The 27,510-nt window shown below is 43.3% G+C and overlaps 1 protein-coding gene across 6 annotated transcripts in view; it reads right to left on the bottom strand.

The window, feature by feature from the left end:
• The window catches only part of CP (ceruloplasmin), a 174,932-nt gene that overhangs the window by 140,006 nt on the left and 7,416 nt on the right, over positions 1–27,510 (bottom strand). For 2 of the 6 annotated variants that reach the window (XM_083503959.1, XM_083503962.1), the window contains 16 exons: positions 25,872–26,042; positions 24,327–24,581; positions 22,990–23,155; positions 21,226–21,365; positions 19,439–19,579; positions 14,325–14,536; positions 12,854–13,004; positions 10,743–10,955; positions 9,242–9,449; positions 7,469–7,608; positions 6,887–7,015; positions 5,696–5,802; positions 3,563–3,782; positions 3,108–3,247; positions 1,659–1,822; positions 752–907 (listed from right to left, as the gene is read on the bottom strand). In XM_083503959.1, coding sequence (XP_083360085.1) covers positions 898–907; positions 1,659–1,822; positions 3,108–3,247; positions 3,563–3,782; positions 5,696–5,802; positions 6,887–7,015; positions 7,469–7,608; positions 9,242–9,449; positions 10,743–10,955; positions 12,854–13,004; positions 14,325–14,536; positions 19,439–19,579; positions 21,226–21,365; positions 22,990–23,155; positions 24,327–24,581; positions 25,872–26,042 — 2,567 coding nt within the window. In that variant the 3' untranslated portion in view covers positions 752–897. Of the gene's footprint in view, positions 1–28; positions 313–751; positions 1,140–1,658; positions 1,823–3,107; positions 3,248–3,562; positions 3,783–5,695; positions 5,803–6,886; positions 7,016–7,468; positions 7,609–9,241; positions 9,450–10,742; positions 10,956–12,853; positions 13,005–14,324; positions 14,537–19,438; positions 19,580–21,225; positions 21,366–22,989; positions 23,156–24,326; positions 24,582–25,871; positions 26,043–27,510 lie in introns of those variants that run through there. The other 4 variants (XM_083503957.1, XM_083503961.1, XM_083503958.1 and 1 more) reach the window with 3 other exon arrangements.

The following is a 27,510-nucleotide window of genomic DNA, read 5'->3' on the forward strand; positions in this document are numbered from 1 at the left end:
CTAAATGCCAGTACATTCCAAGGACAGCTTTACTGTGAATATAATTCAGTTTTATTCTTCTCCTTATAATCACCTGTGTCAGATGGGGTGTCCAACAAACCAAACAGCTGAAAATCTCATGTGAATAATAATAATAATAATTAATAATAATAAAATTCTCTGCACCAAAAGCCATGAATACAAGTGACAGCAAGTTCTTGGATTTCCTTTTGGATCTGTAGTAGCCTCTTTGTTCAAGCAGCTTCTGTAATGGGACTTCACTGAAATCAGATGCTAGGGCTGTTCTTATAAGCTGGTCCTATCACGGATTTTCTGCACAAACAATAACACATGCTATTTAATCTGCCTTGAGTTTCTCCCTGGTCTCTATTTACAACTGTCTGGAAGTACCAAAAAATACTAAGATTTATAAATGTGTAAAGGTAAAGGGACCCCTGACCATTAGATCTAGTCATGGAGGACTCTGGGGTTGCGGCACTCATCTTGCTTTACTGGCCGAGGGAGCCGGCGTACAGCTTCCGGGTCATGTGGCCAGTATGACTAAGCCGATTCCCTTCCCGCCAGAGTGGTACCTATTTATCTACTTGCACTTGAAATGCAGCTGTCTAATAACAGCTGGGTGAGTGAGATGTACACGTCAACAGAAGTGAGATTCAAAATGACAGAGTGAATATAGCTTGGATTTTGTCCACCCCACCCCCCCTAAGCCTGGCAACACACACTATTCATAGAAAGAAGAACCGAAACAGTCTTGAGTAGATTGGCTGTCTTTTATTTAGCGTGTGTGTTGCTGAAATGTTGTTGCTGGCAGTTCCCCCCACCACGGTTTCATTTATAGCGGGAGGCAGTGGAAGACAGGCGTGCCTGGCGTGCTCTGGTCCATGGGGTCACGAAGAGTCAGACATGACTAAACAACAACAATAAGCATAGCACAGTGGAAGAGATTAGCAGGTGAATCCCTTCCTGGTGTGGAAATAAGCAATAGAAAAATAGGCTCAGGGGATGTTAAAAGTCCAGGGGTAGGAACTTGAGTGGCGGATGGAAGCAGCAGTACTTTGTGGAATCATAGAAATGCTACACAAAACAACAGAATCATGGAGGTGAGGTAGAGGGTGGGATCCTTGCTGCTGGACTTATTTCTGAAAAGAGAGGAAGTAGGGCCACTTGAAGAATGCAACAGTTGGGTATATGTGGTCACGGTTAACGGGCAGGGAGCAGATCTTAAGCTTCGTCTGCTGTAGGTTGATATTCTTAGTTTGCCTCTTGTTATCCTTGGCTCCATCTATCATGATCTATCCTGCCTTACTTACCCAATGTTCTTAGCTGCCACTGAGTCAGCCTCAATTGTGCAACTGGCAGCAGATAACATCAGTTAGCTCTTCTGATGTGGAGAGCAGCACAAGATTGCTGTAGCTCAGGGATGTGGAATCTTTCTAGGCTGATGATTTCATTTCCCCACCCTTCACGGGCTACGTTTTGACGGGTTATGATGGTGTCAGGTGAACTTCTGTTTTGCCCTGAGGTCTTCAGAAGAGCCCCTTCCCAAATTCTATTTTGCACACCCCTTCAGCCTCCTTCCCATTTCTTAAATCTCCCCAGTTAGTGGTAGGCCTTGCAAGTGCAACGTATTTCCTCGAACACATTTGGTGACTGCTTACCTTTCTTCTGGGAGCACAGTGTAGGTGGTCTCCATGCCAGCATGGATGTGGTCGGTCACATGACAGTGCAATAACCAAGTCCCAGGATACTTGGGCAACATTTCAACAGTTTGAAAAGTCCCAGGAAACAGATCAAAGACATCGGCCCGGTAGGTTCTGGTGTTCTTTTAGGGCAAGCACAAAAAAACAACCACCTTACATCAGTAAACATTTTTGCAGCGTCTTTGAAGTAATTAATTGGAAGACATAAAATGAGTTAAGAATATTGTGGCAGAACTTTGAATGTATTTGTGCTGGAAACTTAAACAATTGGAAGAAAAATGCAGGCAACATAATTTTTTAAAAAATAAGTAAGAGCCATCTATGCCTACTTCCCCTTTATTGCATGAGGGAGAAATTGGTTTCAGCTTATAACTCTTTTAAATTTGCACTTCTCTGAATTTTGCAATGCAGTTCTTTACCCAAGTAATGTGTGCAAATATGTGTATATTAGGGTAAAGTGTGCAATAAAATGCATATACTGGTGAAAATAACAAGCAAAAATGCATTATATTATGGGGAATTGTTTTGTAAAAATGTGTATATTAGGCAACATTGCATACAAAAAGGAGAAATTTACACTAAATGCAAATTTTATTATAATTTTACTATTTATACCCCAACCATCTGACTGGGTTACCCCAGCCATTTCAACATATTGATGTCTAAATGTGAAGAACTAAACTTAACAATGGGAACGGAGAGAAACAAAAAACAACAGATTTGCCCACCCCTCATTTTATGTATTAGAAATAGCAACTTCGCCCAATCCAGTCCTGCTACTACCACCAGTTAAAACCAAAATCTGAAAAAACAGTGTGGGTTGTGGCAGTGGGGTAGCTGTTAGGACACTGGGCAGTGGAGCTGGGTACGGTAGCCCTTTTAGTATCGTTGCTTTCTTAAAGAGTTGCCTTTCCATTGAATTAGGATGGAAATTGCTGGTCTGTAATTATTTCCAGACCTGCCAGCTTGGAGACAGATAGGATGTTAAAGTAACTTATTGTAATCACAAAGTGCACATTTAAAAATTTCCCCTGCAAAAAAATCCTGAAAACTATAGTTTCCCCCTCGCACAGCTTCCATTTCAAGCATTCTTAATGAACTACAGTTCCCAGAATTCTTTTGGGGAAGTCATGTGCTTTAAATGCCTGCTGTGGATCTGCTCAAACCCTATTCCCAAAGAAACCCCCAAGGCGCCCTTGTTGTTTGCCACCAATAACATTACATCAGGTAGAAGATGGCAGGCAGTATTGTCAGCTGAAAGCTGTGCCCATCAGAATAGAAAACACTGGGACAGTTGAGCATAAAGCAGGTTTGTATATTCAGTTGACTAAGAGCATTCTCCAAAAAACGCATTATCATTCCTCCAACACTAAGTTTAAAATTAAAGGCAGGAACCAATCATCTTACCTTATAGTCGAAGCTGTGGCCGTGGAAGTGTGCTGTGTGCATATCCACTTCGTTCCCCATCCCCATTAAGTACCAGCTGACTTTATCTCCAACGTGCATTGTAAGGCCATGCAAGTTTCCAAACACCTTTCCGTTAATGGCTAAGGAAAGAGAAGTTTATCATGAACGCAAAAACTCTTTGATGGAAAGTGAATTTCAATATAGTGAAGCCAATGGTAGGGCCGGTCCTCAAATGTGCTCTGCCTACTGAATTACAGGAGGCCAACTGTGAAGGAAACAAAGCGAGCAGGATGTTTGGAGCCCAGCTTCCAAAAGAGAAAAGGACCCAAGAGCTGCAATACAACCCTATGCCATACAGTTTGGCATGTATGTGGCAAATGTAATGAACACAGAATGTCTGATTAATGACTGGCAATTGTGGGTGTTGGAAATATCCCATCGCCATAGAAACGTACCGTGCATCTTATTGCTTTCGATAAACTCCTCGTCTTCTTTGTTCACGCCTTCTGGGTTGACAGCGTAAGTGTTGATATTTTCATCCAGGTACCAAGACAGGTTTTCGTCAAACACCAAAAAAAGAACATTAAATTGTATCGGCTGTGCAGATGTGGAAAGTAATCGTATATGCTCCCTGCGACAGACTAGCAGTGTCCCAATTAATCCACTGTAGAGGTCCTGAAAGTAAAAAAAAGGGATATAATTACCTATCGCCATTACTAAAATAATGGAGATGGGGAAATAGCATCTGACGAAATATTGGCCCATATCGAGTGCTTGAGATTAAGTCTAAGCTTCTGGCCAAGGGGCTGCTGGATCCTGCAGATGCCCTTCACAGATGGAGACCTCTGGAAGTCTCCTTCTAGAGGCCTCCTACTTGCAGCAATGGAAAGCTCTGCTGCCACTGTTGCAAGGATTTTTAAAGTACCTGTGGCCCACTCAAATTGTGTCCAGGAATTGACAGACGCAGCAATGGAGAAAGAGAAAGAGGTATTTTATTGCTGAGCATTAATGACCCAGTGGAATGGTTTCCAAAGACTGGGCACCGAAGCTCTAGCGCCCTTAGGCTTTATACCTGAGTACATACGCCATAAAACATGACATAATCGTATATAATCGCATATGGCAGCAAAAATCAAACCAGTGAGCGCATGCATAAACCTTGCCCCTGACCATGTAAAGAATCCTCCCCAACTTCTGCTTTCCTCACGGTACATCAGCCTGACCTTTCCCCTGAATTATAGTAAGAAAGGAGAAAAGAAACTGATTTGCCCGTTACAATGTTGGTAACCCTCCTACACGCCATCTGTTATAAACGGGGACATTGTGGTTAGCATTTTCCTGTTTTTAGCTGCTGAGAGGCTTCCTGGACGGAGGAAAGTGCCGGGACATCAGATTTCTTGCTTCCTACTATGTTGGCGAGCCATTGAGTGCATTAGAAGAACAAGGGGGAAGAAATGGGGCAGAGGTCATTTTGGATTTCTAAAGTCTAAGCATTTAGCTCTGCAGAAGCCTTTATGATTCAAACACCCTTCGTATACATGGATACATAGAAATCATCATAAAGATATATGGTTATATATGGATAGATGATTATATAGAAATCATAAGGGTAAAATTCTTCCAGGTGGTCCTGCTTCACCACCTTAGTCACTGGTGCTGCAGTGGCAGTAAGGCACGGGAAAATCAGGTGTGGCAGGGACAGATTGAGGGAGACCTTGGATCTAAAGCCGTTCCATTTCCCAGACAAGGGCAAAAAAATAATAATAAGCCAGTCCTGGAGCTGCCATAGTTATTTCCCCTCCCACTGAAACCAACGACAGGAAAAATAAAATCTGGAAACCAAGTACATAAAAGGAGGGGGGAATCTGCCCCACAACCTTCTAACCCTGGTTGGCAAGGCTTCAGAAATGGTAGCTCCACCACCATGACTCCGTATTTTTCTGGCCTATGTTGCTATATATTAGTCACATTTAGGTCCCATTGAGATCAATGAGATTTAAATCATGACTAAATTTTCAGATGGATTTAAATGGGACCTAACCTAGTCTGGATCCAACCCCTTCTATACACATCCATTATAGATGAAAGTTGGCTTGCCACTTCCAAAGTACTTTGAAAACAGATTCTGCCTCTACCTTTTCCTCCCCGCCGCTCTTAAAAGCTCTGCTTCCAGAAGAGTTTGAAGAAGAGGAGTTTGGATTTGATATCCTGCTTTATCACTACCCGAAGGAGTCTCAAAGCGGTTAACAATCTCCTTTCCCCTCCTCCCCCACAACAAACACTCTGTGGGGTGAGTGAGGCTGAGAGACGTCAGAGAAGTGTGACTAGCCCAAGGTCACCCAGCAGCTGCATGTAGAGGAGCGGAGACACGAACCCGGTTCACCAGATTACGAGTCTACTGCTCTTAATCACTACACCACACTACACCCAGATTACATGGGGCCAATCCCATTGTCTCCATCAAGATTTCAACAAAGTCAGATGACTCGTTGTTTAGTAAGGAATGAAGCCAATGTAGGGGGTCTGGTGAAGAAGTGTTCTGTGCCCAGGTAAGGGAACGGATTTGGTAACTGCCATTAAAAACACACCTTAACTTTATCCACAGCTGAGTAATATGCCCAAGGGATACAGTTGGAATCCCCTTCAGCAGGACCAGATCTCTTTGGTATTTTCCAGACATACTCTCTGACTGCACCTGCATGAAACAGATATTTAAAATTGATAAAATCATGCATAGCATGGAGTAATAATAATAATAATAATTTATTATTTATACCCCACCCATCTGGCTGGGTTTCCCCAGCCACTCTGGGCAGCTTCCAACAAAATATTAAATACAATAGTCTGTTAAACATTAAAAGCTTCCCTAAACAGGGCTGCCTTCAGATGTCTTCTAAAAGTCTGATAGTTGTTCATCTCTTTGACATCTGGTGGAAGGGCGTTCCACAGGGCGGGTGCCACTACCAAGAAGGCCCTCTGCCTGGTTTCCTGTAACTTGGCTTCTCGCAGTGAGGGAACCGCCAGAAGGCCCTCGGCGCTGGACCTCAGTGTCCGGACAGAACGATGGGGGTGGAGAAAGGGGAATAGAGGAAACTTTTCTCACTCTCTCGTAACACTAAAACGCATGGGCATCTAGTGAAGCTGCCCCTCTGCCCACATTGGCAGGGAAGCCCTGACAGCGAGGAGCACCCCAATGCACCCATCCAAATCACAAGTGGGTGGAAGGTACTACTGATGGCATCCCTGCTGGCAGGTGAGAGGCAGAAAGCCCTGAAGAGCAGCATTTCATGGGCAGGACTGGATCCTGTGCTGACCCACCATGTGACAAGAATGCACCTCCTCTAGGCCTATGTAGTGCAGTAGCCTGAAAACTGGTGTAGCACAGGGATATTTTTTCTGCTCTCCATCTTCTGCCCTGGCTGGTGTGAGCAGTTGGGCTGTGGACGCAGAACTGCCTGCACTGGTGGCTTAGGGTAAAGGTCAATCCCTACCACTGGTGGCCTAGGGTTAGGATTGTGTCCTATGATAAGAGACACAAGATAGGCATTCTTGGTGGTTGCACGCCCTTCCCCTTCAGATTCACCAACACTAAATCGTATCGTCTTCCAAACGTTTTTGCAAAAAACTGAACAGGAGGAATTAAGCCCTTGTGAATTTTCACCAGCTCCACATTCTCTGCTTCTTTTGTCCTTTTGTTATTATTATCCCCATTCTACAGACCTTGAGGCAAGGAAAACAAGATTTTAAAAAGTGAGAGAAATAATGAATGAGACTATTACCTGAACTGGTTTCAGCTGCGTCCGCAAAGTCAATTTTCACTCCTTGTGCATGAATAGAATAAGGTCTGGAGGCCATGTTTTTAAAAATAATTGTGATTTTATCCCCAACATTTGCAACAAGTAGTGGACCTTGGAGAGATTAAAAACAAATATGTTCTCTAAGACACAGCATTAAAGGAAATTCCAAAGTGCTTTGGAAAACAAAACTGCAAAGACTAATAATCAGTGCAAAGGAAACCTACAGGCGCTTAAGGCTCAAATTAAATTGCTAGGGCTCTACTTAAATTCAATTGACTTTAATTATATGTAAGCGGGTTTAATTTTCTCTGGATTAAATCCAGTGTTAAGTCTTAAACTTTATCTACAAGACATTGATCTGGTTCAAGCATAATGCTAACCCACAGTTTAATGCAGTGGTGAGGAACCTGTAGCCCTGCAGTTGTAGCCCATCAAAAAAAGTGCTAATTGTGACATACAGAAGCTGCTGCCTCCTTTCATCCTTACTTGAGACCCACACAGCAAAATTCAGTTCATGCCAATATAACGTTCAATAGCTGTTCTTTCAATTTATAAAGCCAGTACCTAGAATTCCCAGGTGCTCTTCTTCTTCCTTCCTTTTTTTGGCGGTGCTGAATGATTTGTCAGTATATTCTCGATAAACAACCTTCTTGTATTTTGACCCAATGAACTTATCACTTTTATTTAAGAATGAATTCCCTGGGCTGAAGGGGGGAAAAGTGAAGGATACATTTGAATATGAGAACCAATAAAGTTAAGAGGCACTGGTCAAAAACTCCAGGTATCATTTATGTAACTGCAAATGTGAAAATGTGTTTTACACAAACACATAGACCATCCATCTTCCATCTTCCAACCAGGTAGGCAAAAGGCATTATCAGAGTTCAAGGACAAATTTCAGTCAGGCAAAAATGCTAAAGGAGAGTGCAAATTCCTGAGGACTAGATAGACAGGCTTCAAAAGGCACCTTTGGTCACTGGGCCTAAGATTCCCCACTCTTGAGTTAAAGGAAGGAACTAATGAGACGCCATTCTGCTTATGGCTGGTTGGCATCTCCATGTTATGGTTAGGAAAGTCACACACAGTGTGACTGTGTGTGAGGTGTCTTGCCCCATCTACTTTGGGGGTTGGCCCCATCCACTGCTGAAAAGTGGGCTGGGACAACTTTCCACTATGCCTGCAAACAAGACTGAAGCTCAGGAGGGAGCAAACACGGGGAAGAGGTGCTCCATGTCTGACTTTCCAAAGGCCCTGTCTACCTGAGAGGTCCCGATCTTGGCCTCCAGCAGGCCTACCTGACCTGTTAAATTGCAGCCACACTATATCAGTAAGTCATGTTGGAAAAGTCCATAGCTATTTTGGAGCAACAATCCACCTGCCTGTGATAAGAGTTTAACCAGAGACTGGTAGAGATAAGTGCCTGCAGCCCCGTGCTTAAAAGCAAGGGTTGTGTTGCATGAGTCATTGCATGCCTTGCCAGGTTTAGCAGATCTTACAACTCCAACCATTTCTGACCACTGGTCATGTATCTGAGTTGTATCCAGTTGGAGAAGGCTGCTTTACAGAATGGCAGACCTTACCAGCAAAACAGTGGGTGGAAACTTAAATAGAGGAATAAAGGTAAACTTAAAATCCTGTTGCATCTTAAGCGCTTTGGTATTGTAAGACCCTAGGTCTGGAGTCAACAGTGCCCTTTACTACACTCTGTGAATGTGGCTTTGTGTTAATCAAAGGGTTTGCCTGTCCTCGGAGATGATATGGAGATGTGCCAGTCCTAAATATTTTTTGCACTCTACATAAAAAAGAAACTCATCCCTTGTGCATTCATAAAATAATCCACACAGGGAAGCCGGAAGCAGGGGAAAAATGCTCCCTATGAAATCTGCTACATGAAATGCATAATTCATAGTAGAATCAGGAACACAAGTAGATAAATAGGTATCACTGCGGTGGGAAGGTAAACAGCATTTCCTTGCGCTCTAGTATCACTACTAGTGATACTAGACACCACCTAATTATTGTTTGCCATGCATTCATTGCATTTTACATTTAAATATGCCAGAGAAGTATTGTTTTATTTTTCCCACCATTCCTCCAAAGAGCTTAAGGATAGCTATGTGGTCCCCTGCCCCATCCTTGCACATTTTATTCTCACAACAAATTTGTGAGGTAGGTTAGGCTAATAGCTGGTGACTAGGCTGGTGAGGATTTTGACTTGGGTCTCACCGAGCCTAGACCAACCACTTGGGATCCATGTCTGCTACAAAAGGATGGAAAGGAAAAGTGAGCAATCCCAGATATGCTTTTCTAGGAATTTATTGTTTGATCTGGCCTTACCTTTCATCATGGAAGTGATGCCTCTCCTGCTCCCAGGTCCTGCTGGGGGAATAGTCCCATTCTATTTCTACTGCTGCAATGTAATAGGTCTTTTCATGGGTATATACCTCATTATCCTCTGGTGATGAAGCACACTTCCTCACTTCATAGTTTTGTCTCATACCCCCTGTGAAATGATCTGTAGTCATGCAGGCCACTTCAAATACCCCTGGAGAAACAAAGAGAGGAAGCAAACAAATGAATCCAAACCAAGCACACCTAGGAAATATGATGGCCTGGCCTGCGTTGCAGGAACTAAAGTAATGGAGGAGCCTCATTAGGCTACGTACACATCAAGCATTTGAAAAAGCAAAGGATCCTGGAAACCCTTCAGAGCTACAGTCCCTAACACCCTTAGTAAACTATAGTCTCTTGCAGCAAAAACAACAAAGTGCATTGTGGCGTGTTAAAGACTAAAACACTTATTATGGTATCAGCTTTCCTGAAGTGGGTGTCAGCTCACTTCTTCAAATGAATGAAGTGTTATCCCGAGCTGCAGAGATGTGTAACATATAAATTGGTCAAGATGAAGAAGCAGGTCAAGTGGAATATTTTTCAATGTAACACATTGAGGATTCAGAGACAAGTACAATTTTAAAAAATAAATAAAAATAAACAAGCTATCTTTTTGTCCCAAGCAAAGGGGCAACTGAAGGGGTCAGCAAACTTTTTCAGCAGGGGGCCGGTCCACTGTCCCTCAGACCTTGTGGGGGGGCGGACTATATTTTTTTGGGGGGGAAATGAACGAATTCCTATGCCCCACAAATAACCCAGAGATGCATTTTAAATAAAAGGACACATTCCACTCATGTAAAAATACACTGATTCCCAGACCATTCGTGGGCTGGATTTAGAAGACGATTGGGCCGGATCCGGCCCCCAGGCCTTAGTTTGCTTACCCATGGGTCACACTCAACAGAAAAGAGAAGGACCAGAATACTATTTACTCATTATGCAATTGAAGGTTCTCAAGAGAAGGATACAAGAGAGAAAAACCAACTCCACTAATTCTTAGCATTTCCAACAGGAGTGCACACTAGACCACCTCCTAGACTTGAGCTAGAGCAGGGGTTTTCCAAGCTTTTTACACATATGGCTGACTTGAGAAGGCTGAAAATTACCAAGGCCCGCCAGTCACAAAATGGTGGTGCAGGGGTAGAGCCAACTACAGAACAGTGTCGGATGGAGGCAGAGTTTTGCATAATCAGCTAGCAGTTACTGGTATAATTTTCCATCGATATCTAACCTCGCTTTGGAAATTGCTCAACTCTGCCACAGAAATTTCATTGGGGTGTGAGTTCCATAGTTAAGTTTTCTTCAAACTAAGTACAGGACTAAGGAGAGATGGCGACTCAGTTTCCCCCTTTTAGAAATAATTTGCTGGTCCAGAGACTGTAAACTGAGAAGTTCATATAACCAAATGGATGGTTTAAAATTAGTAAGTACAATTGTCGTCATTCACCTTCTGAGTCAAGCTTCATAAGAGCTGTGAGAGAGCTATGTGGAAAGAGATTAGCTGTAGCCTTTCTTCCTCCTTTGGTCAAAAAGGTATTTCCTGAAAAATGTATTCCATGAATGTCAACCTCTGAACCCAAGCCAATCAAATGCCATGAAACGGTGTCTCCACTACACATCTCAAGGCCTTCCTGGCTTCCGTACATGTATCCATTTAAGGCTGCAAAAGAAAGGTGCAAATTGATGTTTAAACACATTCAGGTTCAAAATCCCGCAACTAACATAATATAGTTCAATAGCAAAAAGGAAAGATGCATATTATGTGCTTACAGTTTTTGCAAATTAAACAAGCCATCATCTTCCATCTATTTGAAATATTTAATAACACATGTAGTCCAATCCTATGTATCTTTATTCAGACATAAATTTCACCCTGCTAATAGGGCTTACATCTAATTAAACATGCATCTATACACATATTTGCTGTCTTATCTGGATTCTGCTCCAAGTCACACAGGAGTGAATTGTAGAATCTTAGGATTGGATTCAGCTAAGTCCTACTCAAACTCACTGGAATAAATGAATCTAACAAAGTAAGGAAAGCCAGTTGGATCAGGTCAGTTGCCCATCTGGTCCAGCATCATGTTCCACAGTGGCCACAGGAAACCCATAAGCAGGATCCGACCACAATAGCATTCTTCCTTCCTGGGGTTTCCAGCAACTAATATTCAGAAGTGTGGCTTCCTCTGACTGCAGCCATCATGGCTAGTATTCACTGATAGCTCTCTCCTCTGTGAATTTGCCTAATTCACTGTTAAAGCCATCCAAGCTGGTGACCATCACTGCTTCCTGTGGGAGTGTGTGCCATAGTTTATGTGCTGAATGAATAATTATTTCATGGAACAGTGGCTTCTTGATTGAAAGCACCCAAGTCTCCGAAACTATTTCTCCTATTGCCCAAGGAATGAGAGAATGATAGACTGCAATCTCATTCCCCATTACTCGCTGAGAAACACACAGCAATTCTTGTTAGGACATTTCCGTTCCACCTTAAAAGGGAGCAGGCTTTGTGAGTCACAGAGTCTGCGCATTTCCTGTTCACAGGATGTTTATGTTTTCTATTGCTTTCGTTTCTCTCTCTGTGTCGGAGACACTGAGGCAGGCAGTCATGTTTTTCTTTGTTCTGACCAACGCTGAATAAACTTGTAAATATGCTCTCCTGCGTGCAACTTCTGCTGTGAATTATCTGCTGATAGAGTGTGCATCAGCTCTGGAATGTCACAAGCTATTTTCTGGAGCTCGTGCCGCTAATTGCTGATACTGTATCTACGGGAGATCGATGGATCGTCCGGAGACGTCGTGGGGGCCATGATGGGCTTGATCTCCCTGGCAGTATCCCAACAATTCTAACTATAGAAATTCTAACTAAGCTCCTTTCAGGAGGAATTTGACCCCACACTTTTGCTGGTTAAGTTCCTGGTGGCTGTATCATGTGACTGAGCATAAGGAAGTTTTGAATAGGCGTTGGTCTCTCCTTGTTCTGGGCATGCTCCCAGAATGTCTCTCCTTGTTCTGGGCATGCTCCCAGAATGTCTCTCCTTGTTCTGGGCATGCTCCCAGAATGCCCATTTTGGGGTCTTGAACCTATGTAAGTTCCAATTGCTTACGTTCTATGGGCTGATCCCCAGATGTAGGGCTGGGCTGCAGCTGCCTTGGGTGGCAGAACTTCAGTGGAGAATAGCCCCAGCCACCACTGCTGGAGAAGCAAAGAGAAGGGGCTGCAGCATTGGCTTCTGGGTTCTGGCGGGATCTTGCCAGAAACTGGAAGCCATTGCCACGTCTCATGGGGGGAGGGGGCACTGCCAGAACCTGGAAGCTGTACAACCCCAGTTAGCCAGGTGGGCAGTGGCAGCAGCTGGGGAAGACGGCACTTTACCATTTTGCCTCAGGCAGCAAAATGGGACAGGCCGCCCCTGCCCATCTGAGCCAGGGTGAAAGACCTTCCCCAGAGACCTTCTCTGAATAAGTGTTTGTTTGGGGAGGTGATTGGGGTGGGGGAGATGGGGTAAAGAATTTGGCATCATCATTTCAATAAACAAAACAAAACAATAAACTTACAATGCATCTTGTTGGATTCCTGGAAATCTTCATCCTCCTTATTAATCTGCATAGGGTTTCCTCCAGATAGCGCAATATTGTCATCCAGATACCAGCTCAGATTCTCATCGAATACTGTGGCAAGGAGGAAAAACTCCTTGTCTACATTTTTCTGTGGAAAAGAGCAAGTGTAAAAGTGTGGGGGTGGGGACACATGTGGGAAAACACTATTAAACTGGCTGGGGCTAGCTACAGTGGTACCTCGGGTTAAGAACTTAATTCATTCCAGAGGTCTGTTCTTAACCTGAAACTGTTCTTAACCTGAAGCACCACTTTAGCTAATGGGGCCTCCTGCTGCCACCGTGCCACCAGAGCACGATTTCTGTTCTCATCCTGAAGCAAAGTTCTTAACCAAGGTACTATTTCTAGGTTAGCAGAGTAAGTAACCTGAAGTGTCTGTAACCCGAGGTACCACTGTATCTGTAAAACAATGTGCAGCTCCTTATCCAACATCCTTACAAACGCCTTTCAGGTTCTGGGGTGCTTTTTTTTCAAATCACCCAGCAAATGACTTCCTATGCTGCTGGAGATTAGAAAGTCAGGGCTCACCCACACCTCTGCTTGCTGCCTTCCCTCAGGAAAACTCACTGTTTACCGCTGAACTGGAGCAAACATCAATCGAGTCTTCTATGTAAAGGAGCCAACTCCTAGGGGCTGAGGTCCCTTTGGCCCCCCCACTAAAATATTTGAGGAGGCAGACGCCCCTAAGTTGATGGGTATTGTCATTCAAATGGTGTACGTGTGTCACATCTTGTGATCTATTGGGGAGGGGGCTTATCTGGGAGCCCCCAATATTTTATCTAAGTTGGCACCCCTGATGTTTGCTCCAACATAGCACTAAAAAAAAAAAAAAAAGGTTTTCTGGAGGATAGCAGTGGGCAAAGGCCATAGCTGTCAACGTTTCCCTTTTTTTAAGAGAAATTCCCTTATTCTGAATAGGATTCCTCGCAAGAAAAGGGAAAAGTTGACAGCTATGGCAAAGGCAATGAGTCAATGTGGTGCCCACAGGAACCAGTGTGCCCCCAGTATGGCAGCCAAGAAAAATCTCAGTAAGTATCTTCTCAAAAATCAATAAATCCTTGCTCACCTCCTTTTTTCAGTCTCTACTACATTGAACACATCCCCTTAAAAATGACCACACCTCATTCGATGCCAGAATTTGACACCTATCCTCTCTTCTGCTCCTCTGTTCAGAACAGAAGCACTTCTATCTGTGAGGGTGGGTGGTGGTGGCTGATGTAGGTGCCGTTGGGGTGGGGAGAGGTATGCCCACACCATTTTGTCTTTAAGATGTGGCAGCCATTATGCTATGCCCCTGAAGCAGCCATTTTGTGACCAACACTCACCAGAGTTTCTCAAAATCCCAAATGTGCGGCTGGCACCAAAAAGGTAGGTGATACAAAGAGGAGGATTTCAATTATTCCTGCATTACCTGTTTCCCTGAAGGAAGCAGAGATCCTTTCCTGCACACCAAGAATGGGCCCACTAGGCCAGAGCTGCTGTCCTTGACTGAATCCGATGCTGAATAATAAATCCAAGTAAGGCAATCTGGATCGTCCGGAGTAGGACCCACGGTTTCAGGAACCTCCCACTCATAAGTGAATTTTTCTCCAGGATTCACATGCGAGGATGGGCTTGCAGGTCCTACATTAAGTTCATCATCAAGAAAGAAATGCCCCTAAGTAGTTAGAGGACATTCGGCACAGAAACATGTGTATATACCTTTAAGAAGTTTCTGGAATTAATTGGCTGCAGGTGACCGTTGCTATAAAGGAAAAAAGCTGAGTTTTGTTGCTTGCCTGCAGGAATAACATCCACCAGAGTTTGTGTTTATTTGCTTAGTAATAAAGCTTTCGTTTTTAGTTTGGGTTTTTACACCTATGTCTCCTGGAGTCCATCTGTCCTCTGCCACCAGCTGGAAATTCCCCTCCAATAGGTTATGGGCCCAGTCCCCAGTCCTGAGTGGGCAGAGACAGAGCGTGAAAAGAACCCAGAGACTGGAAGCAACTCAGCGTTTCTCAAGCAGCTGGCTGTGTGAAGGCATCGGCAGGGAGTGTCTGTTTGGGACCAGGAGCCGAACTTTTTTCTTCAAGCCACGTGTGAGTAAGAACTGAGTGGAAAGCTGAAAGCTGGGTGGTGCCATGGCTGGACTTGGAGCTGGAGCTCAAGGGGGAGCTTCCTATTTTCCAGTAGAGAAACTGGGAGAGTCCAATTATATGTCATGGAGTTTACAGATGCAGGCGTTTTTAAAGAAAGAACAATGTTGGACTGTTATTGTTAACCCTCCTGTAAAAGAGGAGGATGAAGAAGTAGATGAAGCAGACCAAAGGCTGGAGGACAAAGCCTATGCCAATTTAATTTTGAGTTTAGAGAAGTCTCAGTTATCTCATGTGCGAGACCTTGAAACAGCAAGTGAGATTTGGCAAGCACTGAGAGCGATACATATTAGAGACACTGCTGGCAGCAAAATTACTCTAATGAGAGCTCTGTACCGAGCCAGACTAAGTGAGGGTGAATGTGTTTCAACACACCTTCAAAGAATGCGTGATTTGTTTTCACAGTTAAATGAACTTGGGGAACATTTTTCTGAACAGAGAAAAGTTTATATTGTGCTGTCTTCACTTCCTGAGTCATGGGACAATTTAGTGATGACTCTGGAAGCAATCCCAGAAAGCCAATTAACAATGCATTTCTTAACTGGCCGTTTGCTTGATGAGGAGGAAAGACGCCATGAGAGGAAGGCCACAACCCCTCACCGTAACTCCAGAAATGGGAGGCAGTCCAGTAAAAGATATGCAACTGATGAGGAGCGGCATCCTAAAGAGGTTGTAGACCACAGAGAGGAAGCAGCATTCACAGTTAGAAGATGCTATCGTTGTGGGTCAACTAAGCATTTAGTACGACAGTGCACTGTGTCTGTGGGAGAAAATACAAGACAAGGGCGGCCTGCGTTTGCTGGGAAGCGAGGAGACAGGAAGAATCGAATCCAGTATGTTTCTGCAGCAGTTCGAGGCACCAGTCACGACGTTGGACAAGACTGGATTTTAGACTCAGCAGCGACAAACATTTTTGTCAAGTCTGCACAAACCCTTGTAGAAAAGCAGCCTTGTAAATCTGTAAATGTAGTACTAGCTGATGGAACAGTGCATGAGTCAGCTGGAAAGGGTAGTGTGAATATCAACTGTTTAAGTACCAAGTTTACCAATGTTTTATGTGTACCAAGTTTAGAAAATAATTTGCTTTCAGTTACAAGTCTTGTTAAGCAGGGATTTAAAGTAACCTTTTCTGGTTCAGGCTGTAGAATAGAGAAAGCTGGAAAAGTGGTTACAGCGTCGCTACAAAATGGTTTGTTTGTTTTGAAAGACCAGCTAGTAAGTGAGTCTGGGGCATGTGTTAAAGCCTATAATAGAGCCTTGCATGATGAGTGTCAGCATCTGTGGCATCGTCGTTTGGGGCATGCCAATTTCCGCAGTATTGCGAAAATGCCAGAATTAAGCAAGGGAATTAAAATGAAAAAATGTTCAGTTTTTCTAGACTGCAATACCTGCAAGGAGTCTAAAAGTAAGCGAGGGTCTTATCCTGAAAGTACTAGAATAAGCAAGAGGCCATTTGCTTTAGTACATTCAGACCTTTGTGGGCCATTTGCAGAGTCTGAAGGAGGAGCAAAGTTTTTTTTGATTCTTGTGGATGATTATAGCCGGTATACTTGGGTATATCTGTTAAAACACAAAAGTGAAACTGGTCAACTGATTAAGAATTGGGTCAACTATATAGAAAGGCAGTTTCCCTACAAAATTACCCAGTTGCAAAGTGACCGTGGAGGCGAGTTCATATCTGAAGCCCTCCAAGTTTGGTTGAAAAAGCGTGGTATTAGTCACCGTAAATCGTGTCCTTTTTCGCCTGAAGAAAATTCAGTTGCAGAACGCAAGATAAGATCTTTACAAACAATGCTAGATTCAATGCTATGTGATTCTGGCCTATCCAGGAAGTATTGGGGGGAAGGAATTCTGTGTGCTAACTACATACAGAACAGATTGTTTCATTCTACCATTAACAACACCCCTCATTTTTTGCTTTATGGAAAAAAACCCTTTTTGGACCATGTTAAAACTTTTGGTTGCTGGGCTTGGGTTCACATCCCAAAAGGACAGAGAAGGAAAGGAGAGCCCAAGGCAAAGAAACTTAGGTTTGTTGGCTATCAAACTTGGTCAAAGGGGTATCGTTTTGCACTAGGGCGTGGCAGAGTTGTAATATCAAGACATGCAGAGTTTTGTGAGCAAGATGGTTGGGTTCGTTTACATGGAAATTCAGAAGTTGTGTTATCTTCTGATAATACAGATAAATTTGTGAAATCTGAGGAAGAAAAGCCACAAATTAAAGAAGGTTCTGAAAGTGACAGTGATGAGGATTCAGGGGATGAGGATCCCAGTACACAATCTCCTAAAGCTGAACCAATTTCTCCTGAGCAGGATGTATCAGAAGGGGAAGGTAGTTCAGAGGGGGAGAGTGTTCAAGTTAGAAGGTCACAAAGAAGCAATAAGGGGGTACCTCCAGAAAGGTTTACTATACAAGAAGTTAAAACTGTTGATGTGAAAAAGGAACCTCGTGATTATGAGGAAGTTTTAAAGTTACCACACCAGGAAATAGTAAGGTGGAGAAATGCAATGAAAGCAGAAATGAAATCTTTAGCAGAACACAATGTCTTTACCATTGAGCCATTGCCAGAAGGAAAAAAGGCAGTGGGCTGTAGATGGGTGTATAAAATAAAACACTTGGCAGATGGTGATGTTAAGTACAAAGCCAGACTGGTAGCACAAGGCTTTACTCAAAGAAAAGGTGAAAGCTTTGATGAAACCTTTTCTCCTACTGCAAGGAGTGAAAGTGTACGTTTATTGCTAGCTCTTGCAGCACCACGTGGGTTTAAGGTAAACCATTTTGATATTGAAACAGCTTATCTTAACGCAAATCTGCAAGAAGAGATTTTTATGAATCAAGCGCCAGGTTTTGAGGCAGGAGAACAGAATTCTGTATATAGGCTGAACAAAGCAATTTATGGGCTCAAACAGTCAGCTAGAAATTGGAGCGAGTGTCTTGATAATGCTTTAAAAAATCTTGGTTTTAAAAGAAGTTTAGCTGATAACTGCTTGTACACTAAAGGAAAGGGTGATAAACAAGAATTGTGTTTGTGTTATGTTGATGATTTGCTTTACTCTACGAAAGGTGACAAGCAAGTGGAAAAATTTGCAGAACAACTAAGAAAGGTATTTAAAGTAAGAGATTTGGGGCCAGTAAAAAATTATCTCGGTTTAGAAATTCGAAGAACAAACGATGGAAGTTTTCTGTTGAGTCAAAAAGACAAAATAATGGAGTTACTTGAAAGAAACAATATGCAAAACTGCAAGGGAGTAAAAACCCCAATGGAAATAGGTTTTTTCAAAAATGAAGGAGAATGCACAGAACCTGTAAATCCTGAAATGTACCATTCAATAATTGGAAGTTTATTATACATTTCATTGTGGAGCAGACCAGATTTGAGTTATGCAGTTGGAATACTAAGCAGACTAGTAAGCTGTCCTACAGAAAATGCCTGGAAAGGTTTAAAACGCATTTTCCGGTATCTAAAGCAAACACTTGATTATTGTTTAAGATTACCATCTTCAGGTTCCACAAAATTGCAGTGTTACGTTGACAGCGATTGGGCCAACCTGCCTGATAAAAAATCAATTTCTGGAATGGTTTTTCAATTTGGAGATTCTTTAATAGGTTGGAAATCCAAAAAACAAAGTATAGTGGCCACATCATCAACTGAGGCCGAATACTGTGCGTTGTCGGAATTATGTAATGAAGTTAAATTTTATGTTCAGATCCTCAAGGATATAAACGTACAGTGTAATTATCCTATTCAAATTATGGAAGATAATCAAGCCGTAATAACCTTGTCTGGATCTGACCAGTTTAGAAACAAATCAAAGCATTTGGAAATTAAATATCAAAATGTAGCTGAAAATGTAAAACAGAACCAGATAATGCTGAAGTATTGTGAAAGTGCACAAAATGTGGCGGATGTATTCACAAAAGCGTTAACCTTTGAAAAACATACACGACTGGTAGCAAAGTTGGGAGTTGCTGTGTGTGATATGTAAATATGTTCTGTTCTGTTCTGTTTAAAATACTATTTGTTTTTGTTTGTTTGAACGAGAGGGGGTGTTAGAGGACATTCGGCACAGAAACATGTGTATATACCTTTAAGAAGTTTCTGGAATTAATTGGCTGCAGGTGACCGTTGCTATAAAGGAAAAAAGCTGAGTTTTGTTGCTTGCCTGCAGGAATAACATCCACCAGAGTTTGTGTTTATTTGCTTAGTAATAAAGCTTTCGTTTTTGTTTGGGTTTTTACACCTATGTCTCCTGGAGTCCATCTGTCCTCTGCCACCGGCTGGAAATTCCCCTCCAATAGTATCATGGGAAGCATGTTAAGAAAGGTGGTTTATCTTGTCCAATGGATGCAACGCAAGATTTACATCATTCCCTTAAGATAAATATTCACCTCCAGAGATGGTGTTGTAGAAGGCACCCTCATTGTCTTTGTTGTAGCTCAGCCCATGCGGCTGAATGCTGAAAGGGTGCGTTGCCCTGTTAAGAAACGTCACCTGGATGGTCTCACCAACTTCTGCCCTCATGACAGGTCCTAGTTAAAAATCACACAAACCCAACAACACAAATTAAAACTATTATATCTTAATCACGGTTGCAGCTCAAACACACTTGTCTCTCAGCAAAAGCACTTGAATAAGGTGTGGTACAAAGCTTGTATGGAGATGTGGCTTAGGAAGGGTCCCAAGCGTCAGCTGGCAAGCTGCTCTCATGACCCCCCATGGAAACATCTTGGTGGGAGTGGTCAGACGGGAAGGAAGAGGTCAAGGAACTGCAGGAATCTGACCCATGGGAGGAGCCCAGTGGAGTGGGAGGTGATCAACAGGACCGGGTGGAGGACTTTGGCCCCAGGGAGAGGTCCAGCAGATCGGGAGGTGGGGACCTAGATCCGGGAGATGTGCCAAATGGGTTGTCAGGAAAATGGCCTGCCTCAGTGTCATTGGATGGGGTATCCCAGCCAGTCAATGTGCTGCCCCTGGCAGCAGCGCTCTCTGACAACATAGATCTACTGTCCTCAGGGGAGGCGCGGAGGGATAAACCTGACCATGAGTCAGCCCTATCGTCTCTACCACCATCACCAAAAATGCAGAAGTGACTGTACTGGTGTGAACAGACTCCACATGCCCAGCCTACTTGCTTTCCCAGAGTAGAAAAACACTATAGATAAGTGAGAACTTAGATCGTTTTTTAAAAAGAATAAAAAAATCCTATGGGAAATGTCATTTTAAACAATTCTTGCTCTCTGTCACCATCTAGTGTTACATGTTTAAAATACATTCATTTTGTTATTTCTTTACTAATGTAGCTGAGTCCCCAGTTTTGAGTCTTCATACCTCAACCACATGAATGAAGGTGCCCACCCTGCTCTTCGAAGGGAATGCTCAGGTAAAGGTTAAGGGACCCCTGACCATTAGGTCCAGTCGTGACCGACTCTGGGGTTGTGGCATTCATCTTGCTTTATTGGCTGATGGAGCCACCGTACAGCTTCCGGGTCATGTGGCCAGCATGACTAAGCCGCTTCTGGTGAACCAGAGCAGCGCACAGAAACACCGTTTACCTTCCCGCCAGAGCGGTACCTATTTATCTACTTGCACTTTGAGATGCTTTCAAACTGCTAGGTTGGCAAGAGCAGGGACTGAGCAACGGGAGCTCACCCCGTCGCGGGGATTCGAACCGCCGACCTTCTGATCGGCAAGCCCTAGGCTCAGTAGTTTAACCCACAGCGCCACCCACGAGGGTGTGTCAAATGTTGTGTCAATGTCTTTTTTCTGCCTATCTGCCATGCTTCCTGACTTTGTAACCAGTAAGTCTACTTACGTTTGGGTGCTGTAGAGAATTTTGGAATAAAACTTTTAATGCCAACAACTGACTCAAGAGCCCGAGCACAGGGTGTGCTAGTGGGGGCCACGACAGTGGCATTTTGACTCTGGGCATGATGTTCCCCACTCCTGTATTAAAGGACTGTTTTGGTTTCTTTCGTGTCAAGTCTCAGGCTCCCATCCACAGTCACTTTGGGTAAAACCACATTGCCAGACCCCTTTGCAGTACTCAGACACCAGACTAGTGACACCATTGCTTTTACCTCTCAGAAGGTGTATTGTCTTCAGCCTTGAAAGACTCAGCCTAGGAAACTGAAAATCTCCTCTGCTTTTGATTGCCAGAGGCTAAAAACAGTCTTACCTAAAAGCCCAAGATGTTCTTCACTAGGGAGCCTCTTCCGGCGCTGTGAAAATTCACTGCTGGTATACTCAACGAAAAGAGCTTTTTTGTAAGATCCACCAATCCTTTGTTCGCTTTTTTCAAAAAATGTCTTGGACTCCCTGTGCAGCAACACAAATTATTTTCAAGAGCTGCATTCAGTTAACGGCTAAGAGAAAGACATTCTGCATCATACTAAAATTGTTTAGTCCTCATCTCATTCTAATTTCTTCTGTTGTTTGGCTTTGAATGGCATAACTTGGGATCAAAGTGATTTGGATGGTTGGACTCCACCTGGAAGCCCAAATGGTCAGTCTTACTGGCAGCATGGAAGAACTACAATGAAGGGATTTTAAAGGAGCACACTGGGAATTTGCTATGGACTAGCCACACTTCCATGCACTGACTCTTTACACGACATTCTGAACAACTTTTTTTAAAAAAATCAATGGAATAGCGGCACAATTTCCCCAGGTGCAGATGTCCTCTTGTGCTGCTGTTCCAGCTAGTCATGACCTGTATCAATTGCTCTATTTCCTAGATTGCTGGTGACATTCCCTTCCCTGTCTCTCCTCTCTAGGAATCAATTCTATCACATTAACCTTCCTCTTTCCAAATTGCAGCACCTTTTCAGTCAGTGGCCTCAACTGTGGCAGCAAAGAAGGAGAAGAGCCGACCAGACTCTCACATTCCACACCCTCCAACAAGTCCAGGCCTAAAGCCAGGATGTGCGTCTTCTGGGTCACGTGACCCACAAGAAAGCACAGAGCTCAAAAAACGGGGTGTCCTGATTTAATTGGGGCACTTGAGGGGTATGACGTTCCCATCCACCACTGAGGCAACTGATAGGTAAAGGTAAAGAACCTCTGGACAGTTAAGTCCAGTCAAAGGCGACTATGGGGTTGCGGCGCTCATCTTGCCTTCAGGCCGAGGGAGCCAGCATTTGTCCAGACAGCTTTCTGGGTCATGTGGCCAGCACAACTATACCGTTTCTGGCACAACGAAACACTGTGACAGAAACCAGGGTGCACGGGAACACCGTTTACCTTCCCACCTATTTATCTACTTGCACTGGTGTGCTTTTGAACTGCTAGGTTGGCAGAAAGTGTGACAGAGCAATGGAAGCTCACCCCATCATGGGGATTCAAACCGCTGACCTTCTGATCGGCAAGCTCAAAAGGCTCAGTGGTTTAGACCATAGCGTCACCCGTGTCCCTGAGGCAACTGATATGCACAAGGCAAAGGGTAGGGCCAGAACAGGGACCCCTCTTACATTAATGGGCTTCCCCATAGCTGCAGCAATGGGAACCCAAGAACGCCTGGGAGCTGCCATTTTAATTTCCCACAATACCACAGAGTGCCTAATGTAGTGTCATGCCTTGTAGGTAATTGAAGCTCACAAGCCTAGCTGCACGATGTTGAGAACCCAAGGTAAGTATAAGCCCTGGTGGGTCCTTTGGGGGCACTGGGTCCCCAGCAGCTGCCCTAGGATGCCAGGGGCTGGTACCAGACCAGGGCCACATCTTCTTGTGCAGACTTGACTCTATACTTCCCTCCCTGCTAAAAAAATTCTGAACATACAAACAAAGGAAAGGCACTGCTGGATTGGATTGCTCCACACATCCCTCCCAGACAGCTGCTTATGAAGACTGAACAGCTCTGTTGGTGAGTGCATTGGAAGCACACAATTTTTTCATGCAATCATCTGGCTGCTGTTTGCTTGATAGCTTAAAAGGCAATACTTACTCATCCAGAATTAATGGTTCCCCTGTGAAGTTATTTATTCCAGATGGGCCATAGTTCCACACATGTTCCTCTGCTGCAATGTAATAGTGCCTTGCTATGGTGCTCTTCTTGGGAGAGGGGATATGGCTATTACAGTTTTTCACTTCAAAAATGGCCTGCATGCCGCCTGAAGAAAAGAAAGACAGAACACATGGCGTTAGGATACTTCAAATTCTGGGAATCTCTGCAAACAGATTGAAGACTCTTTAAAGTTAAAGGTTTGCTTTAATAAGCCCCAGGTCCATATTTCCTCATGAAGAATCACCTTAACATGAAGCACTGTAAAAGCTATGAGCATTCACTTGCTTGTGTTGATCAGCAAGAATCTACAGCAGCTTTCTACAACCTGGTGGTCTCTTGATTTTTTTGACTACAACTCCCAACATCCCCAGGAAGCAGCTGTGCTGGCTTGGACTAATGGGAGATGTAACCAAAAACATCTGGGAGCCACAAAATTGGAGAAGGGTGTCTTTCATGAGTTATCAGAACCTTATAATTTTATTCAGTATATCTGAGCGGCTCAGTTAAGCAAATTTGTTAGAGAAAGTGAAATGAATTGCTCCCTAGTGCAGACTTGTTTTCTCCTGTTCAATTCCCCCTGAAAGCAATGAAATATCATCAAGGCCCATCACTCTCAAGGGGACTTCCTATATTGAATTTAAAGAATGCAGCGACAAAGAGCCCCATTTGTGGAGCTTCACCTGCCAGCTGTTCCAGGCTCTGGGCAGCTGTATTGCCTGTTTTTTCCTCAAGAGGATTAAAAGCCAGAAACACCTTTTACAGGAACAGAGGCAGCAACCTTGTAAAGGATTCTGCGGGGCTGTGGATTCTGTAGACCCCTGATCCAACCCAGCTCATGGTCTGCCCAGATCTGATTATTTGCAATTTGAGTTTGATGAATTCCTTCCCGATCCCCAACCACACCCACTCCTTGCATATGGGCCCCAGTGGGTTGGTCAAGGATGAAGCTGGCCCATTTGACAAAAAAGGGAGCCACCCCAGATTTACAGGTGTGGGAGAACTTTGGGCTTCCAGATGTTGCTGAACTACAATGCACACCAGCTCTAGCAAGCATGGCTAATGCCCAGGGATAATGGGAACCTGTAGTGCAGCAACATCTGGAAGGCCAGAGGTTCTCCAACCCTGATCTAAAGTCTCTGTCCTTTTGCCTGTCTCAATCTTATTTCTTAAGGAGTGAACCCTATGCTGTGAACTCTAGGCTTCAATAGAACACACCTTTGGAACCTTGAAAATATTTATAATTCTTTGGTATGCAAAAAGAAACCCTTGGTTTGTACCTTCTATATGATCATTGACTTGACAGCTAAGCAGCCACTGCCCATCGTTCTTTGGCACCATGAGAGCATCCACGAAGGTAGCCGGGAAGAGGCTGATTGTGTCAATTCGATGGTTCCTTTCTGTCAAGACTTGCCCATGGAAATAGGCTGAATGGATATCGGCTTCATTACCCATTCCAAAAAGATACCACTTCACATTTTCTTCCGCACACATTGTGACATTGGGAAGATACCCATACATATATCCATTGATTGCTTTAAAAGAAAAAGTTAAAAGATTATTTCAAACTACCATGGTGCCCTCCCCCCAAAAACAGAGTACATTCAAATTAATATGTTAGCAATATCTATTTACGGATTGCAGCAGCACAAATTGAATTGAACCAGTGAAAGTTAATTAACCAAAGGCCTTTTTAAAAAGCCAAGTCTTCAATAACTGCCTGAAGAAACATGGTGATGGGGACCTCACTTAGGAAGGCCCTACCCCTGGTTAACACCATCCTCACCTCCTGAGACTGATGGCTTTGGAACAAATAGGCCATTCCAAAAGTATCCAGGTCTCAAACCATTCATGGCTTTAAAGATTAACACCAGCATCTTGGATTGAGCCCAAAAAAACCTATCGCCATCAATCATGATGAGGTGGAATCAACAAAACTCTACCTCTGAAACAGGCTTTCTTTTTGCAGAACCCACTTTAGATCTAGAACATGGATGTCGTAGATTTCACTTAACTGATTATTATACCTAATATCTTGACCCCAGGCATGACATCAGAAGTTAGTGTTGTTGCACACCTGCCAATAGTTCAGAGATTTATAAGGGCCCATCACCAATCTGCCATTGCTGGTCTGGGTCTGTTAGTGGAAACTTGCAAGAGACTCACTGAACTTTGATGCCCACTCTATATCTTGTACTTGTTTTTAGAATCTTCAGAGTGACTAACTTGGGGCATTTAAGCAGTCTGCCATTCAGCTACGGATCAGCTACTTAGCTTCTAAACAGGTGCCATATATATTTTTTTTAAAAAACGTACAATCTAGAGTAACTCATACACCATATAGATATTTGTGTGGAGCAATATAAAAACGATTCACTATGGCAGAAACATCTATGTTCAGGGAGAGTATATCTCTTGATTGCCTGCTGCTGTGGATAACTTTCAATATCTTGCCTAAGTTGTGAATATCTATGGAACTTACTTGTAATGTTATACGCACATATACCGTATTTTTTGCTCTATAAGACTCACTTTTTCCCTCCTAAAAAGTAAGGGGAAATGTGTGTGCGTCTTATGGAGCGAATGCAGGCTGCGCAGCTATTCCAGAAGCCAGAACAGCAAGAGGGATTGCTGCTTTCACTGCGTAGCGATCCCTCTTGCTGTTCTGGCTTCTGAGATTCAGAATATTTTTTTTCTTGTTTTCCTCCTCCCAAAACTAGGTGCGTATTGTGGTCTGGTGCGTCTTATAGAGCGAAAAATACGGTACATGTTGCAAAGAAGTTTCTTAAAAGAATGAAACAATTTGTTCTGAAAGGTAATCTTACAGTGCATTTTATTGCTCTCTTGGAAGTCCTCATTCCTGTCAACTTTGTCAGGTTCAGAGCAGTATTTCTTGATATTATCATTTAAGTACCAGCTGAAGTTTTCGTCTACCACAGCAAACATCAGGATGAATTCTCGGTCGACATCCTTATCTTTTCCACCCTGCAGTGTACCTAAGGAAAACAAAGGACACATTTTGCACATTTAGCTGCTGAGATTCTTGTCTCCCAGCTATTTGTTACCAGAAAAATGCCCACCAGTGGTGTATGATAGAGAGGCCAACCCATTTTCTGCTACAGTGTCTGAAAATGCAGCTCTTTTGTTTTTCTCCATGTGCATGAATAGTGGGCATTCACTCAGGCGGGAAAATGCCAAGAGAGACATTTGAGGTTATTTATTTGAAATACTTTATAGCAAACCCTTCAATGTGAAATAAAAATGTTCAAGGCAGCTAACACACACACACACACACACACACACACACACACACACACACACACAACCATGTTAAAGATCATGGCTAAAACAGCAGCACACCCTGAATGGATCAGCAACATCAAACAAATCTAAAATCACAAAACTAGAACTTGAGGCCATCAAATGAACTGGAATGGTGATGGAACTAGATGGGCTTTTCTGATCAAATAAGGCTCTTTTCCAGTTCTGAGATGCAGCCTTCTGTTGTTGGATGTGATGTTGCTATTGAAAAGGAATTTCCCCCAGTGGTCACCCACTCTCTTTATCTAAAGGTCTCCAAAGACAATCTCAACATTTGGGCAAGTTCACATGGGAGTGATGCTCCTTTAGATTCCCAGATCCTAAGCTTGAAAGGTCTTGAAAGGATTAAACCAAAACCTTTGAACTGTGATCAGAAACAGACCAGCAGACAGTACAGAGCAGACCAGAAGTCAGCTGTTTAAGAACTGGTGGGATGTGTTTTAGGGTTGCCATATTTTGGAGAGCAAAAAAGAGGACACTATGACGACCATTCAAAGCAAATAAATGCAATGTGTCCCAAATTTTATTGCTGAAAAAGAGGACACATGGCAACCCTAATGCGTTTGCTGGTCAACTATCTAGGAGTGTTGTTGTTGTTATTTTTTTAACCAATTAAAGTTTCCTAATAATTCAAATAATCTCTAAAGGCAACTCCTCATGCAGTGCATAGCAGCTGAGTCATCTGGAGGTTCCTACAGTATGAATAACAGTGGTCAGTCTACTGCTATCCAGGACAGTTATGTTGGGTGCAACAGCTGATGAAATGTTTAGAAACCACACACAAACACACAAAACAGATATGGAAGAACTATCAGAGAATGGAAGATGACAAACACACACACACACACACACACACACTGCAATTGTGAGAAAGAGGCTTGTGTAAGATGCTCGTGTTTGAAGAGCCATAAGAAGAAGCAGTTTGGGGATGGAGAGAAAGAGAAGCAGGAAGAAACAGAATTGGTTGATGGCTATAGAAACATCAGAGGATGCAGGGTGACTCAGTCTGCAGATCTCATGTGAAGCAGTGGTTTCCGTTTGGCAGGAACACACATCCTGTTTGCTTCCATCTACTCTCTGCTTGTATATTCATAAATAAAGTCATGACCTTCCAGTGCTCTCTCCTTCAAAGGAAACCCAAAC

This window comes from Podarcis liolepis (genome assembly GCF_965112155.1).
Source record: "Podarcis liolepis genome assembly, chromosome: 5".
Lineage (NCBI taxonomy): Eukaryota > Metazoa > Chordata > Lepidosauria > Squamata > Lacertidae > Podarcis > Podarcis liolepis.